At 57.9% G+C, this 14,452-nt stretch overlaps 7 protein-coding genes across 7 annotated transcripts; 3 read left to right on the top strand and 4 right to left on the bottom strand.

Annotated features, from left to right (window-relative positions):
* Positions 1–385: 385 nt before the first annotated feature.
* Positions 386–1,409, bottom strand: B0H64DRAFT_374475 (uncharacterized protein; the record flags this gene model as incomplete). The annotated part of the gene is made up of 3 exons (XM_062802339.1): positions 386–555; positions 614–839; positions 906–1,409. 3 exons carry the CDS (start codon positions 1,407–1,409, stop codon positions 386–388), a joined length of 900 nt encoding a protein of 299 aa, XP_062659896.1.
* A 408-nt stretch (positions 1,410–1,817) lies between these two features.
* B0H64DRAFT_398111 (uncharacterized protein) lies at positions 1,818–3,389 on the top strand. Its single transcript, XM_062803929.1, has one exon. It carries the CDS (start codon positions 1,857–1,859, stop codon positions 3,282–3,284), a length of 1,428 nt encoding a protein of 475 aa, XP_062659895.1. The 5' UTR covers positions 1,818–1,856; the 3' UTR covers positions 3,285–3,389.
* Positions 3,390–3,536: 147 nt separating this feature from the next.
* On the bottom strand, positions 3,537–4,617 carry B0H64DRAFT_398108 (stress responsive A/B barrel domain-containing protein). The gene is made up of 3 exons (XM_062803928.1): positions 4,158–4,617; positions 3,977–4,087; positions 3,537–3,921 (listed from the first exon to the last, which is right to left on the bottom strand). Exons 1-3 carry the CDS (start codon positions 4,368–4,370, stop codon positions 3,763–3,765), a joined length of 483 nt encoding a protein of 160 aa, XP_062659894.1. The 5' UTR covers positions 4,371–4,617; the 3' UTR covers positions 3,537–3,762.
* Positions 4,618–6,208, top strand: B0H64DRAFT_398107 (NADP-dependent oxidoreductase domain-containing protein). Its single transcript, XM_062803927.1, has 4 exons — positions 4,618–5,011; positions 5,079–5,089; positions 5,186–5,243; positions 5,317–6,208. Exons 1-4 carry the CDS (start codon positions 4,931–4,933, stop codon positions 6,052–6,054), a joined length of 888 nt encoding a protein of 295 aa, XP_062659893.1. The 5' UTR covers positions 4,618–4,930; the 3' UTR covers positions 6,055–6,208.
* A 46-nt stretch (positions 6,209–6,254) lies between these two features.
* On the bottom strand, positions 6,255–7,414 carry B0H64DRAFT_461449 (uncharacterized protein; the record flags this gene model as incomplete). Its single annotated transcript, XM_062807503.1, has 2 exons — positions 6,255–7,126; positions 7,186–7,414. The coding sequence occupies 2 exons, from the start codon at positions 7,412–7,414 to the stop codon at positions 6,255–6,257; spliced, it is 1,101 nt and encodes a 366-aa protein (XP_062659892.1).
* A 1,733-nt stretch (positions 7,415–9,147) lies between these two features.
* B0H64DRAFT_442693 (thioredoxin-like protein) lies at positions 9,148–9,670 on the top strand (the record flags this gene model as incomplete). The annotated part of the gene is made up of 2 exons (XM_062806663.1): positions 9,148–9,600; positions 9,662–9,670. 2 exons carry the CDS (start codon positions 9,148–9,150, stop codon positions 9,668–9,670), a joined length of 462 nt encoding a protein of 153 aa, XP_062659891.1.
* A 469-nt stretch (positions 9,671–10,139) lies between these two features.
* On the bottom strand, positions 10,140–13,938 carry B0H64DRAFT_169103 (WD40-repeat-containing domain protein). The gene is made up of 4 exons (XM_062798733.1): positions 13,663–13,938; positions 13,301–13,587; positions 13,103–13,236; positions 10,140–13,038 (listed from the first exon to the last, which is right to left on the bottom strand). The coding sequence occupies exons 1-4, from the start codon at positions 13,754–13,756 to the stop codon at positions 10,287–10,289; spliced, it is 3,267 nt and encodes a 1,088-aa protein (XP_062659890.1). The 5' UTR covers positions 13,757–13,938; the 3' UTR covers positions 10,140–10,286.
* Between the last annotated feature and the right edge of the window lie 514 nt (positions 13,939–14,452).

Genomic DNA, 14,452 nt, shown 5'->3' with positions numbered 1-14,452 from the left:
TCCCTAGCGCTTCTACCCTCGTTTTCCGCCATTCGCATCGCACAAACTTCGCTTTTCGATTTCGCGATTGGTTCAAGGAGCAAGGTGGCAAAACATGGAGTGTTTTTCACCAGCGATGCCAACCAATCATCAGAATCCCCCCTAAACAAGCGTGTGTAAGTGGGCAGAGGCCTTTCGGTTAGCTTCCCTCGAGCATCCGTTGATAATGGGACGGCTATTTGTGAGTGTCTCACCGCGTGGGTTCAGACGATAGATAAACAAGAGATTTATTTCGAGTGCTATCCAACTGGAATGATGACGACTTCCAACCAGTTGTAATGAGTCATGACCAACACCAGCCATTCACACAACTACACATCTAAACTTGGATCCTGCAGTTAGGCCCCTAAAGACCAACCACGCCGACCCGCAAGAAATGGTAATCCGCCTCCATTCTCTCACGCACCTCGCCCTTCTTCACCTCTTCGATATCCCACCAGACCGGGATGAACCGACCATGCAGGAACCGGGCTTCCTCGCTCGCACAATACACAGCAAACTGGCCGGCGAGGTTCTCTGCCAGTACGTCAGCACACAGCACACGGCACATCGGGTGACACCCTTGTAAACTCACCATCATCAAAGTCGTACGACGACTCGTCGAAGCCCACGCTCCGAGCTGCCGGGGTCAAAACACCGCCCGGATGGAAGTTGATGACCTGCATATCCTTGGGGTCGGTGTCATCAGCAATTAGCTGCATCAACAGCGTGCCCGAGTTCTTGGTCAAGCCATAGATGGGAAGGCCGTTGCGCTCCGTGATGAAGTTGTGAATGGCGCTGGTCGAGACATTGACGAGGAACTGACTGACTGTTAGCGTTACGGTCCTCCTTGGAGCGCAACCTGAACCAGGGAGACACTAGCTTACCTTTCCCTCCTTTCCACCCTGCTTGCTGAATCGCTGGGAGTAGTCCAGCAATCCGCGGACGTTGGTCTCGAATGACTTCCAAGTGGGGCCCAGGTTGGTCTGCAGCAGCGGCCCTCCCTCGGTGACGGTCATGGCGTTGAGGACGAGGACGTTGACGACAATCCCTTGCTTGGCAAAGTCATCCCACAGCTTTTCGGTGGCTTGCAGGTCGGACATGTCGGACACGAAACTGCTGACCGTGGTTTTGGGGTTGGCCTCGGCTTGGAGCTCAGACACGGCAGTGGCGAGGGCAGTCTCGCGCCGGCCTGTGAGGATGACATGCGACGCTGAAGCTTGAACGAAGGCCCTGGCGATGGCAAAGCCAATCCCGGCCGAGCCCCCGACAACAACCACGGTTCTGCCCGCCTGGCTGAGCTCGGGTCGGAGGGGCGAGATGGCTGGGTAAGGCTTCTTGTGGGTGGCCTTGATGTAGGGGACATTCAACGAGACGGTGTTGGGAGCCATTGTGGATTGTGGATCTGGAAATTGTAGTGTGACTTATTGTGAGTGTTTGGAGGTGCTATGCTTTGGCCTGTGTAAGTTGAGAGTGTTGTGTTGTTGAGAGAAAATGACTAGCAACAGAGCAGATCGGGCAACCTCCCTTTATACCCAAACATATCTCGTCCCTGTCTCCCCATTTCCAGTCATGTCATAACTTACATTTGTCAACAATGGCGGAAAGAGTCCATAAAGTGGTGTTGCGGCCGCAGTTTGCTGTTTCTTCTCTCTCGAAGTCACTTTTGGCTGTCTGTCACCCGCAAGCTAACCGAAAAGGGGAGGCCGCGGCGGGTGGGTATTGCCCAAAGGGGTAGATTTCACCCGCAGGGTCTTAATAATCCCAAGTCAGATCCGCTGATTCCATCCCCCCGGAGTCTCGGGACCACGTCAGTCTTCTTTCAACGATATCCACGGATGATGGGCGTCACCAACCGAAAAACCCCAAACACGTCTTCTTTTCCCACGCGAATTCGTCGACAGTGTAGGACATGCATCGAATGTGCCAAGGCGAAGCGGAAATGTGACCAGACAGGCCCTTCTTGCTCGCGCTGCCGCGGGAAAGGCATTGTCTGCACCTATCCGCCCCGACGCAACGCCTCGATCACTTTCGGGGAGTCTGAATCAGTGTATGAGGTCGTCAACTATGTAGCGGAGAGTGAGGAAAACGTCGCCTCTTCTGTAACTACATGTATGACGAGGACACAACCGCCATCCTGTGACCCCCATGAGACCGCCGTATCCCATCGGGATACAGACGCCGTCAACTATGCTTGGTTTCTGGCCCCGGAATCCTGGGCACGGCAACACGGCCTGAGCGAGCCCCAGATCGACTTGACAGCTAGCCAAAGGTCGCTGCCACACTTCATCAACAAGCTGAAAGCATGGATGGCCGACTGGGTAGCCGACGGACATAACCCCATCATCCACCCACAGCTCTACCAGGATGGGATGCCCGAGTGCGTGGAAGATGCCTACACGTCCCTCGCCGCTTACAACGCAGCCTCCGCGAGCGGGAAAGCAACAGCCCTGCAAATCATCCAAAACCGCATCGACAAGCTGCTGTCCCAAAACCAACACCCACCCGACCTCGCCCTTGACGACGCCATCTCCCCGGCCTGCCTGATCGACACATCCACCCACCTCGCCCGCACACAAGCCCTCTTCACCTACCATCTAATCACCCTATTCGACGGCGACATCCGCGCGCGCGCCGAAGCCGAGCGGCACGCGGACACCCTCCTCCTCTGGTGCCGGCAGCTGCTCGAGAGCGCACAGCTCGATCGCGCGGCCGCCGCCTTCCTCTCCCCAGCCACAGCCACCCCAGCCCACACGTCTTCCATCAGCACCAGCACCGGGACCCCAACACAAACCACCACCACCTCCACCAACCCCACCGCCGCTGGCCCCTCCCCATCCCCAACTCACACCCTCTCCCCCACCCCCCCGTCAACCGCACTCCCAACCCTCTGGCACACCTGGATCCAATCGGAGTGCGTCCGCCGCGTCTACCTCGCCGCCACCTCGATGCTGGCCGTGTACGACACCCTGCGCACGGGGTGGGCCTCGTGTCCCGGCGGGGTGGCGTTTACCGCGCAGCGGGGGCTGTGGGAGGCGCGGTCGGGGTATGCGTGGGCGAGGGTTTTGAAGGGTGGAGACCTGGGGGGAGGGGATGGGGATGGGAAAGGGGTGATGCCGTGGGTCATGGTGCAGAGTTTGGGGGTGTGGCGGATCTTGGAGGGCGGTAGGCCGGGGGAGGTGGATGAGTTTGCTACGGGCATGTTGGAGATTAGTTGTGGGGTGGAGAACGTGGAGAGGTGGTGTTTTGAGAGAGGGGGTGGTTAGGAAGCGGTGGGATATGGGTCGGGCTAGTAGCTGAAGACGGGATGGGTGTCTGGCTTTTTTTGCTGGTGTTATAATACGTAGGTATGCTTCAAGGTCACATTTCTCTCTGCGAGTGCTCGTTGAAACCCATGCCGTGAGCTTCAGGCCTCTACCAGTTGCTACCTAGGTTCTACCTCGGTACGTCAATGTCACCACAGTGGCGCACGTTAAAAGGCCGAAACGGGAGGGCTTAATTTCATGCCCTATCCTACCCGTAGAAGGCATCATAATAGGTCTGAGCGTAGGGTGTCCTACACCGCGCTAGGGTTCGTCAAGGTACGGCGATCGGAGTCTCATATGATTATGTACAAAAGGCATTACTCCTAACTGCCTCCTGATCGCTATCCGCTGGATGTAAGTACCAAATTGAGGATCCAATGGGTGTCATGTTCAAACCCTACTCGTACAGCCTACTGCTACCCTAGTCATCCGTGCTTTCTCATGTAAACTTCCCATTCGTATAATCCAAAACGGTCGTCTTCTCAACCAGCGGCTCAATCTCCTGCTTGAACGCCTGATGCGCCGGGTCCCTCTCGACATAGTAATTCCTGTCGTCTGCGTTTGAGAACTGGACGACGAAGGCGTGTGTCGCGCCATGCTAGGCGGATAGTTAGCGGCAAGATGGGGTATCCGTAAGCAAAGGATGCACCAACCTGTAGCTTTTCATTCGAGTTGTCCTTGCCCCCGGTGAGGCTCTTAATGTAGGGGAACTTTGAGTTTTGGGCAACGCAATGGTCTTTAAGGGACATCATTCTCGCACATGCCTTGCCAAGTCAGTGGTGGCTCAATGAGCTAGACTAAGGTACCTGTTCCTAGGTGGGATGGATGACATACCACATCGATGGCGGCAGGGTCGGCATCACTCTTGAACTGGAACATGACGATGTGCGTGAGGGTGTCGGCGTTACCGGGGCCTCGATTGGCGATCGAGTCCATCGACGAGGATGCGAAGCCGATTGGGTCGAAAAACAAGAATAACGTGAGCAGGCCGACGACAAAAATGACAATCCTCCACACGTGAGGCCGCGCCCCAACGATGTCAAACATAGTGAATGTTTTATTCGGTGCGATGATCGATGGGTGCGATGGTGAGACTGAAAGTATGTAACCCGAGCTCGCGCTGACATTCAACGACGCGTGGAAATACCGTTGAAGGATCAATCAGGCAATTTCGCGAGGCAGACTCGCAGTGTCCCGCACGTGATTGTACCACCCTCTCCTGCCTCGCCAAAGGATTTATTGATTTATTGATGCTCCCTTCCTTCCTAATCCGTTCATATCGTGAACTCGCTCATGCACAAGACCACGGAAACTCCGCGGCCCCTCCCGGCCCGGTCGAAGGTGCTCACCCCTCCAAGAGTGTAACATCGGATCCAAATTCGGGCTTGCGACTTCTTTTGTCAGCCCCATCCCTGCCCGTAAACCCCGCGTCATTGCAACAAAGGAGAGCCGTTGACGTTAACTCCGACATGCTCGGGCCGGTACCTACATCATCAAATATATAAGTGATCATCTTGCCAGTTTCAAAAACTCCAAATTTGAACTCCAACGCATCTACACCGCTCGAGCTTCCTACCTACCTACCTTACATACCCACGATTCGACAAATGCGCAGAATGGCAGCTCTCAAGATCAACAGCGCCTTCAAGCTGCCCAGCGGCTACGAGATTCCGCGCTTAGGCTTCGGGGTAAGCTAACTTGGTACAACGTCACTGACATGCGCTGGTTTATTAACACGGCATGTCTCTTCTCTAGGTCTACCAGACGTGAGTGTACCTTGTACATACCCGGCACCATGGGAGGCTTGAGAGATACCCCAGCAATCGTTGTAGTCACTAATCCCGTGTGCTCCTGCGTCTCAGTCCGGTCGAGGACACTGCACGATGTGTGTCAGAAGCTTTTAAAGTCGGTTATCGCCATGTAAGCCCCCCTACCCCACAAGTCGCCCTCGGCACCTTTTCTGACCACAGCGGCTACCATGAACTACGTGTAGATCGATTCGGCAGCCGGTTACAGAAACGAAGGTCCCTGCGGGGAAGCCATCCGAGCGGCATCGTCGATTCCGCGGGAAAACGTGTTCTTCACCTCCAAGGTCCCGCCCCAAAAGATGGGCTATGAGGGTACGAAATCCCAAATCGCAGAGTCGCTCGCCGAATCAGGGCTGGAGTACATCGACCTCATGCTACTCCATGCCCCCTACGGCGGCTCGGCCAGCCGCAAGGGCTCGTGGAAGGCCCTAGTCGAGGCAGTGGAGGCCGGGAAGCTGCGCAGCATTGGGGTGAGCAACTACGGCGTGCACCACCTCGACGAACTCGAGCAGCACATCGCCGAGCTTGAGAAGGAGCGCGGCGGCAAAGGAAAGGGAGGCGTCATCAGTGTCGGACAGTGGGAAATCCATCCCTATTTGCCCCGCAACGACATCATTGAGTGGTGCGCCAAGCGCGGTATCGCCGTTGAGGCGTACTGCCCCCTCGTCCAGGGCAAGCGCTGGGGCGAGCCCGCGGTCAAGAAACTGGCCGAGAAGTATGGAAAGAGCGAGGCTCAGATCCTGATCCGCTGGAGCCTTGATAAAGGACTCCTTCCCCTACCCAAGAGCGTCACCTCGAAGCGTATTCAGGAGAATGCGGACGTGTTTGACTTTGAGCTCACGCCCGAGGAGGTTAAGGAGGTCGAAACGGACGAGTACTCTTCGATCGCCTGGGATCCGACTGTTGTACCGTTGGATCAGTAAGAGGGGTTGCAAACGAGCTGTAGGGTAGTTCAACATATTCTACTGCTTCGGCCCCGGGCCGTCATCCACATTGTACCTATGACAGATCATGAAGCCGCAACTCGCATTCAATTTCAAGAATAACAAAAAGCAATTGCAGACTCAACAAAACAAACACACTTAGTTAGGTACATTGCTCAACCTTGCCCTTTAACCACCACTTATCTTCCCACGCCCGAGAATAACCCCTCCAGCACCTCTAGATCCGCCCAACCCACCACCTCCCTCCCCTTCATCAACACCCCCCACAACTCCTCAACTGAACCCCCTTCCTCCCTCACGCCCCCCTCCACCCCCAACCCCATCCCAACCTCCACCGCGCCCGCAACAAACGCCACCGCAAGCGTAACCCACACCACCGCATCCCCAGCCTTCACACTCCCCGGCGACTGCCGGAACTCCACCGTCCCCGCAATACCCCGATCCACCACCTCCCCGCCAGGACCACCACCACCACCCCCGCCGTTCATCAACAACCCCGAAAAGTCCCACTTACACGTCTTCCCGCGCACAAAGTCCGCCCGCTTCTGCCGCACCACCCCATACCGCGACTCCTTCGCCACCAGGTTCATCACCTCCACCACCGGCCTGGCTGCGTCCCTACCTCCCGGGACGGCGGGGGTGGTGGTCGTAGCAGTAGTAGTAGCGGCAGCGGCGGCGGCGGCGTCGATCTTGGCGAGGCAGGCGGCCAGTGGCAGGCCTGCGAGGGAGGGGTTGTAAGCGTGCCGGTTGGACTGCGCCCAGTGTGTGTTGTTGTTGGTGGTGGTGGTGGTGGTGCGGCGCTCGGGGGGCATGAGGGCGTCGAGGGCGCGCTCGAAGTAGAGGGCTGCTTTGGAGAGGGCGGCGAGGTCGAGGGGGGTGAGGGGGTTGTTGCTTGGTGAGCGGGAGATGTGGATGTGGGAGGAGGAGCGGGGGGTGGGGATGAGGGTGGTGGTGGTGTGGATGGTGGTGAAGATTGTGCTGAGGGTTGTGGTGAGGGTGGGGAGGGAGGCCGGGGTGTGGACGGGGGAGACGAGTTCGACGCCGTATTGGTCTTTGGGGGTGGTTAGTAATGTTTGTGTTCAGGGGAGGGGGTGTAAGAGGGTCACTGACAGGGGTTTTGGCCGTTTGGATCCTGAACTGTCACTTCCCGGACAATACTCCATTCGCTGTAATCGCCGCTGTCGTCGATGCGGTTAGGAATACCGGCCTTTGCGAGCTGCTTGCTAAGATCCTTTGCAAGGGAGTCCCATGTTTTGTGCTTCTTGCCGGGGCTTTCAAGAAGCAGTTCTATTTCCACACCGAATCGGAACGAGCTTTTGGTACTGCGAGTCACAGTCATGGTGAAGTAATATCAAAAAGATGAGCTTGGATGATGCGGTATAGTGCAAGTGGATATCGGTGAACTCGTGCTTGGAATAATGGACTGAGATTTAATACTGCGCACATTGGGCGTTTTATATGTAAGGCTCCCTCTACCTCCCTCGTAACAACGACCCTTTCGCGGTGAATCCCATCGTCGCCTTCCATGCTTGCGGACGGCGTTGACATTGCCAGTGACCGGAGGATATTTCCGGACGCACTGTTCTATGGTATGGGATAGCATACTCCATTCAACTTGCCCTCCTCAACGCAACTCGAAACAACAGGGCGGTTCCAAACAACGGCTAAGTCGTACGGCCGGCCTTACTACACCCTCACCCCCCCCGAAAACGAGGCCGCGGTTGAAGAGCTTTTGGCCTCAACAAAAACCACTGGTACTGAGCGTTTCGCCGGTGACACTCTAGTGTAAGAAGCTAAGGGTGGCGTGTGTCGGCGTCTCGCCCTCGGCCTTGCGTTACGGACCATACCGAACCTGGCTGTGTATTCCCAGTTATAACGTGCCATGGTAATATGGGGTCAGGATGGATATCGGCCATCAACTCGAACGACTGTTGGTACATAAGTGAGCGGGGGCGGAGGCGCAGGCGGCCCCCGAAAGCGCTTATTTCGACTGGAATCGATCGAGTTCAAGCCTAATATCTTACTTGCTTACCTCCTTCGACGGAGGTGTGATGAAGACAAGGGGGCTTCCAACACCCTTTGCTCGGCTAGCCTTGCGGGCTGCAGATGTGGTGGCCCCGTGGTGGCCCCATAAGAGGCCACAGTGCTTCCAGTTTATGCAAGGCTATCAGAGGACCCCAGAGCTGCATTAGTGTAAACAAGGATCGCCGATGTATGCACTCCATGCAGTATGCTGGCGTCACATGTGATGGTGGAGGGGCATCGACGCAAAGTTTCATTGCCGGCCTTCCTGATAAGTTCCAAACCAAGCGAGTCGACCAGGGTGGGGGAGTCTTCTTGTAGAGTTCTCGCTACAAAATGGACATTGTTACCACGCTGAAGGTGACGTTAAGCGCCGGAATCAAAAGCAGGTGGAGATCGGCTTGCTGAGCCTCACGATCGGACCTTGAAGGATGAAACACCGACACGAAAACGAGTCCAGGTCTCAAGGACAACCAAGATTGGTCGATACGTGATTCCAAGATCTCCTTGCTGTTTTCTACCACAGCGAAACTTTACGTGATGGTGTGGGTTTCCCAAAACGTACATCCTCCACCACGGCTCTAACATAGGGCGGCTATTCTTGGAGTGTTGCGAATGCCAGAGGGCTGGACCAGAGGTTGGAAATTTCTCGTGTTCAGTAATCGGGAGTGCCGGGTACAGACCCAATCAAGGCACATATTCGTAATTCGGCAGCATCTCAATTGATCCTTGCCAAGTAAGTACCTGATGGTGGAACGTGAGGCCGGGAAGGTCGCCAGATCTCGCTGGCTCATTCTCACCCTCGGCGACTTCCATTAGTAATAAACGGGTGCTTCCAAATCATGAACCTGGAAGGCAGCTTCCAAATCACCGAGGCGGCAGCACAGGGCTGACCAAATGCCCCGCAGCCATCCCACTACAAATAACCCCGCACCCACGCACGCCATCACCAATGACCCCGCCAGTTTCCCCCATCACCAAATTGCAACCAACCTTAACCCCAAACAGCACCAACTCAACATCACGTCACCCGCAGCCCAACCAAACAAAATGGCCGAAGCAGTTCAAGTCATCCCCAACCTCGACGCGCTCGACGCGCTAACCGCCGCCAACAAATACGTCATCCTCGACTTCACAGCGCAGTGGTGCCCGCCGTGCAAGGCCATCGCCCCCCTCTACGGGAAGCTGGCGGCGGCGCACGCAGTGGACAATGCCATCGCGTTCGGCAAGGTGGACGTGGACGACGCGGCGGACGTCGCGAAGAAGTTCAGCATCAGCGCCATGCCCACCTTCATGTTCCTCGTCGACGGCGAGCCCGCGGGCATCGACGTTGGCGGCGCCGCGGGCCCGCTCGCCGGCCGCCAGACCGTGGTGCGTGCCGAGGGTACCGGGCCCGAAGGCCCGCTGGTTGCGATCCGTGGTGCCGACCCCGCGAGCTTGACGCACGCGATTAAGAAGGTGGCGGAACTGGCGGCAGCGGCCAAGCCGGAGGAGGCTGGTGAGGTGAGTTGGCGCTTTTCCGGCGGAGATAGGGGCGGAATAGTGCTAACGGTTTATGCTTTAGAGTGCTTAGACGTCGATACGGGATGTGGAACGATTACAGAGGGGCTGCGAGAGGAGGCTATTGCGCGGGTGAGGTATATACCCTGCAGGAGAACGGAGGTTGTTTTGTTATACGCGGAACGTTCTGTCCAGAATGGATTACTGGCAGGGGCCCGAGTACCAACTATGGGCTCGTTTTACGATAGACGGGCAGCACAGGAGGTTATTTTCGATTCGTTGTTACTTACTGTACCACTATTGCTAAATGCCTCAATCATGAGCTCCTTCCACGATTCTCGGATGGAAGACATCTTGGCCAGACCAACACACACGCGAAGTGGTTGCTACCATTAAACGCCTTGACCTCCAAGTTGAAGATGCAGAGCACGAAACATGGGCGCGAGAAAGTTACATGTTAAACCGACAAATGTGCAGGTTACAGGCATGCTAACCGTGGTATCGTCCACCAACTCCAAGCCACGCGTACTCCTAACTGACCAGCTCGAAACAAAACGTAGATCCACGCCGTATATGCTGCCATGGGTACAAAAGCGCCGCGCTGAAACGAAAAAAACAACAATATGCAACTTCCACAACCTTGCCGCGTTCTTGTGCGGACAGTCAGGCTTGCGCCACTTGCAGTCGGCTCACATCGAGCTCAGCCGTCTGGCATGGGAATGCCCCTTGAACGAAGACCCATCACCCTGGGGCTGCCGTGGCGCCTTATCCGCTCCACCGTCGGCCGGCACAGAGGGCGAATCCGAATCACTCCCCTCATGTAACATGTCTTCACGCGGCACTGCCTTCCCATCACCACCACCACCCCCCTCAACCGACAACACCCCTCCACTCGGCCGCCTACACCTTTTATTCTCCACCTCCCTCTCATCGCACGAACTCTCCGTCTGACGCCTCGACTTCGAAAGCGACGGCCGCCCCCCACTGCTCTTCGTTCGCGCATTGCCAGATCCCTGACCACCCGACGACGAGCCGGCCTTGAACGCCGTAATCCCGCGCCACCGGTTCAGCTTCCAGAACGAGGTATTCCCGCTCGCAGGCTGATCCGACGGAGAGGAGTGCTCCTGCTCCTGTGGCTCGTCGTCGGCGGCGACAGAGTGCAGCGTGAAGCCCGGCATGGGCGGGGCCGTCGGTTCCGTTTCCTGTTGGTGTTTGGAGCTGGGCCGCGCCGTGGCCGGCCGGTGGTGGTGGTGGGGGTCCTTGACCAGGCGCGACGAGAGGCGCTCGGGCGGGTTGCTGAAGACGCTGGCCGCGGGGCTGGTCAGGGCGCTACTAGCGCGGTTTCGCGCTGGTGAGGCGCCCACGTAGGGCTGCTTGCGCGCCTCGCTGGCGAGGTTGTACGCCGAGTTGAGCGAGGTGCGGCTGGCTTTGGTCGGGCTGAGCGAGCGCTCGCTGCGTGCGGGGGTGCTACCGCCGTAGGCTAGTAGAGCAGAGCGTCTGTCGCTGCCACTCTCGATGCCTTGTCGCCAGGTGAGGATGTGGTCCGAGGGTATGCCTGCGGCGTGTAGTTGGGCGGCGCCGGGTATGCCGCCGGGCGGGACGGGCTGGCTGAGGGATCCGCGCCGGCTGTGCGCAGTGCTGCCGGCGCTTGTCCGCGTCCGTACACTTCCACTCCGGCCCAGCCCGCCGCCGACGTAGCTGCCGCCGGCGGTGAGCTTGCGGCTGAATGTGCTGCCTGTTTCCCAGCTCTCGTGCCGCCGCTTCGCGAATGCGCAGTCCTGCCGGAAAACTTTGATGATCCCCGTGTCGCCGGTGGTAACGATGATGTGGCCGTCGTAGTGCGTCGACCGCGCGATGTAGGCCGGGCTCAGCTCGGGCCGTTTGGACATCGGCTCAGTGAGCGGTGCAGTTTGTGAATCATTGGTGAGAGCGACCTGGCTGGCAGCAGCGCTGGCGGCCTCCTCAAGGCTCTGGAGTACCACAGGAGGCGGGTTGCACAAGTCATATATCGGGTCACCGCTATGGCTAAGCAGCATTCTTGTTCTCGTAGGTGCGAAAAGGGCCGTGGTGACAATATCCCCGTGCGCTTCAAAGTACTCGCACGGTGACTTGTCTTTTTCCAGGACCGTCGCATCACACCCAGACAGGCTCCAGATGAAGGTCTTCCGGTCTTCGCTACCGCAGATGACGTGCTTTCCGTCGTCGGAGAATGTCGCTGCGATCTGGCTACATAAGTTCACGTGCCCCTTCAGCTTGACGTCAAGAGATTTATCGCGCAGGGTGTAGATCCGTATGCGACTGTCGTTTGACGTGATGAGCACCCGAACCTCACTGGAACTTGGCATATCCGCCGAAACGACGGACGCCGAAGCCGAGCCTGGCGCTTGCGAGCCGGCGGTATCGAGCGCGTTCGGCGGCGTGATGTTCATGGTCTGGATCCCGGTGATCTTGCTTCCCTTCGCGTTCTTACCCCGGGATGACCGCACGTGAACCTGCGAGCTCAGCTTCAGCCCCTCAGTCTCGTAAAACATGCACAATCCGTTCAACAAGCCTGCAATGGCGACCTTCCCGTCCGGAGAGAACGCAACCGCCGTGACGAGGTCTGGTAACTGGGCCGAAAACGCCACCGCCTTGTCGGGGATGCTCCACAAACGGAGCATGGTGTCCAAGGAACCAGCCAGGAAGAAGCGGTCGTCGCGCGGATGAAACGCTAACCGCGTCACAAAGTCCTTGTGCTTGAACGCGCAGAGACAATCGGAACGGCTCATGTGCCATAGGCGTACCGTCTTGTCCATGGAGGACGACAACAGGAAATTGTTCTTGCTCCAGCTGAGGTCAAGCACTTCCCCGGTGTGGCCCCGAAATTCCATGACTGGTTGGTCCCTGAACACAGGCGCGCTAAGCCTCTCTCCAGCGCCCCCGTTGACGGCCTCGTCCTCCTCATACGCGTGGCGCTCCTCGGGGGTCGAGAGCACGGCCCAAACCCGGACCACATGGTCGCGGCCCGCTGTCGCGAGGAATCGGCCGTCCTTGCTGAATTCGGTTGCCCAGATGGCGCCTCCGGTTCTCATCGTCTTCCTATCGTTCACGCCGGCCACACTGACGGACACTGTGGGCGCCTTCCCCACCTCGGTAGGCAAGTCGTCTTCGTTCTCCGGCGGCCGTGTCCCGACCAACTCTTGGGCGAGAAACATGCGGTCGAACTCTCGGGTCCGTTTGTTGCTCGGCCGGGTTCGAATGTATCGTGGCGGCTCCTTGTGACGGGGCACGTAACCGCCGCCGATCAAGGGGCTGCCCAGCGTTTGGCTGAAGACGCGCGCATTGATCCCGTCCATCCGCGCCTCGCTCCCGAGCTCCGAGTCGGAGTCAGGGTCCCCAAAGTCCTTCTTCCGCCCGCCGCGTATGTGTAGTTTGCTCAAGAACGAGCTCCCTTTCCTGCCGCTGTCCAACGCATAAAACGATCAGCCTGTTTCTCCTACACCACTCCAACGGAGGCATGTTCTACCTTTTGTCCTTGGGTAACTCGCCCGTTGGTATCGCATTCCTCGAGAATTCGGAACTGGCGCGGGTAAGGCCCTCGGCCATCTGGGTCAGTCGTTGGGGGATCGAGGGTTCGGTGTTTTTCCGCATGAAGATGTGCTGCCCCGGTTGGTGTTAGCCAAAAGCATCTTGCCCGAACCCCCAACCTGCAAGGGGAGCCCACCTGCGACAAGGGATCGATGGCGGAGTTTGAACTAGGCGTATGCGCCGTCCCCGATGCCGTGTTTCGAACAATGTCCACGCTGCTGCTGGTACCGTTTGTCGCCCCCGCAGTTGCAGTGGTGGTGTTACCGGGCTCGCCCGCATCCTTGCCCTCGGCATCTCTGTCCTTGCCCCGGACTTTATCCAAGAGCACGGTGCTGGTGCTGTTGCGGGAGAGCCTCGAGGGGCTCTTTGTGACGGGGCTTCGAGTGGATTGTGGTGTCGTCGAGGCTTGGCTCCGGGTGTTCGCTGCCGACGCATGAGCTGGTGGACGGGGAAATCATTGGATACGACCAATACGCGTAAGAAGTGGACGCCACGAACGGAACCGGAGAACCTCGCAGTGCCTATCCGCGTATCTGGACCAACAGGAAGCCGATGGGTAATGAAAATCGAGGCTTAGACATACCTCGAGCATCGAGGGAGCTAGAAGGCCTGGGTAGAGAGGGCCGTGAGGATGGAGGGGTGCCGAGAACCCTTGGGGGCGAAGGAGACCGCGTGGTGCTCGTTTCCGCGGTCCTCGCGCTACTGTCGTTCGCGTGCCCCCCAAGTGCGGGTGCCGCCGACTTTATCGTCGACCACAAACCCGTCATGGTTTCAGCTTGTCTGACATGTGAGTCCAACAACCACCAATGACCGACTGCGCAACTGCAGCCACGGAAAGAAATCGTAGCGGTGCACGCCGTCCGGGTGGCTTTCGGGGTGCGAAAACGACCGACCGCCGGCGCTGGCACCGTGCCTGTGCCGGTCTCCGGTGATTAAATTTGATTGGCTGAGTGCGAGATGGTGCTCCCCTGGTGCCGAAGCTCCGCCCCCCGATCCTGCGGGACCTCTCACCGACTTGTGCTACAAAGCGTCGTCGTTGCTGGCGCGTCGCCGATGGGTCGAGATGGATCACCCTGTCTCGACACGGAGCTGCAGGTCGTCGGTTCGTTTAGTGATCCTACCCAGTGGACTGGCGTCGCGGGGCACGGAAAATTAATTTGATGCGAGTCCACTTGGTGTGTTGAAGCAACAAGATGCCTGAGGGGGAAACAGCGATGCCCGGTTGGAGGTCATCAGACACACGGTAACAAAGGGTTTGAGAGACGGAGGAACTGTCAACGGACTTCGC

This window comes from Chaetomium fimeti (genome assembly GCF_033439085.1).
Source record: "Chaetomium fimeti strain CBS 168.71 chromosome Unknown B0H64scaffold_4, whole genome shotgun sequence".
In the NCBI taxonomy this organism is placed as follows: domain Eukaryota; kingdom Fungi; phylum Ascomycota; class Sordariomycetes; order Sordariales; family Chaetomiaceae; genus Chaetomium; species Chaetomium fimeti.
The sequence above is the reverse complement of the archived record's forward strand: the minus strand, read 5'-3'. Positions and strand labels throughout refer to the sequence as shown.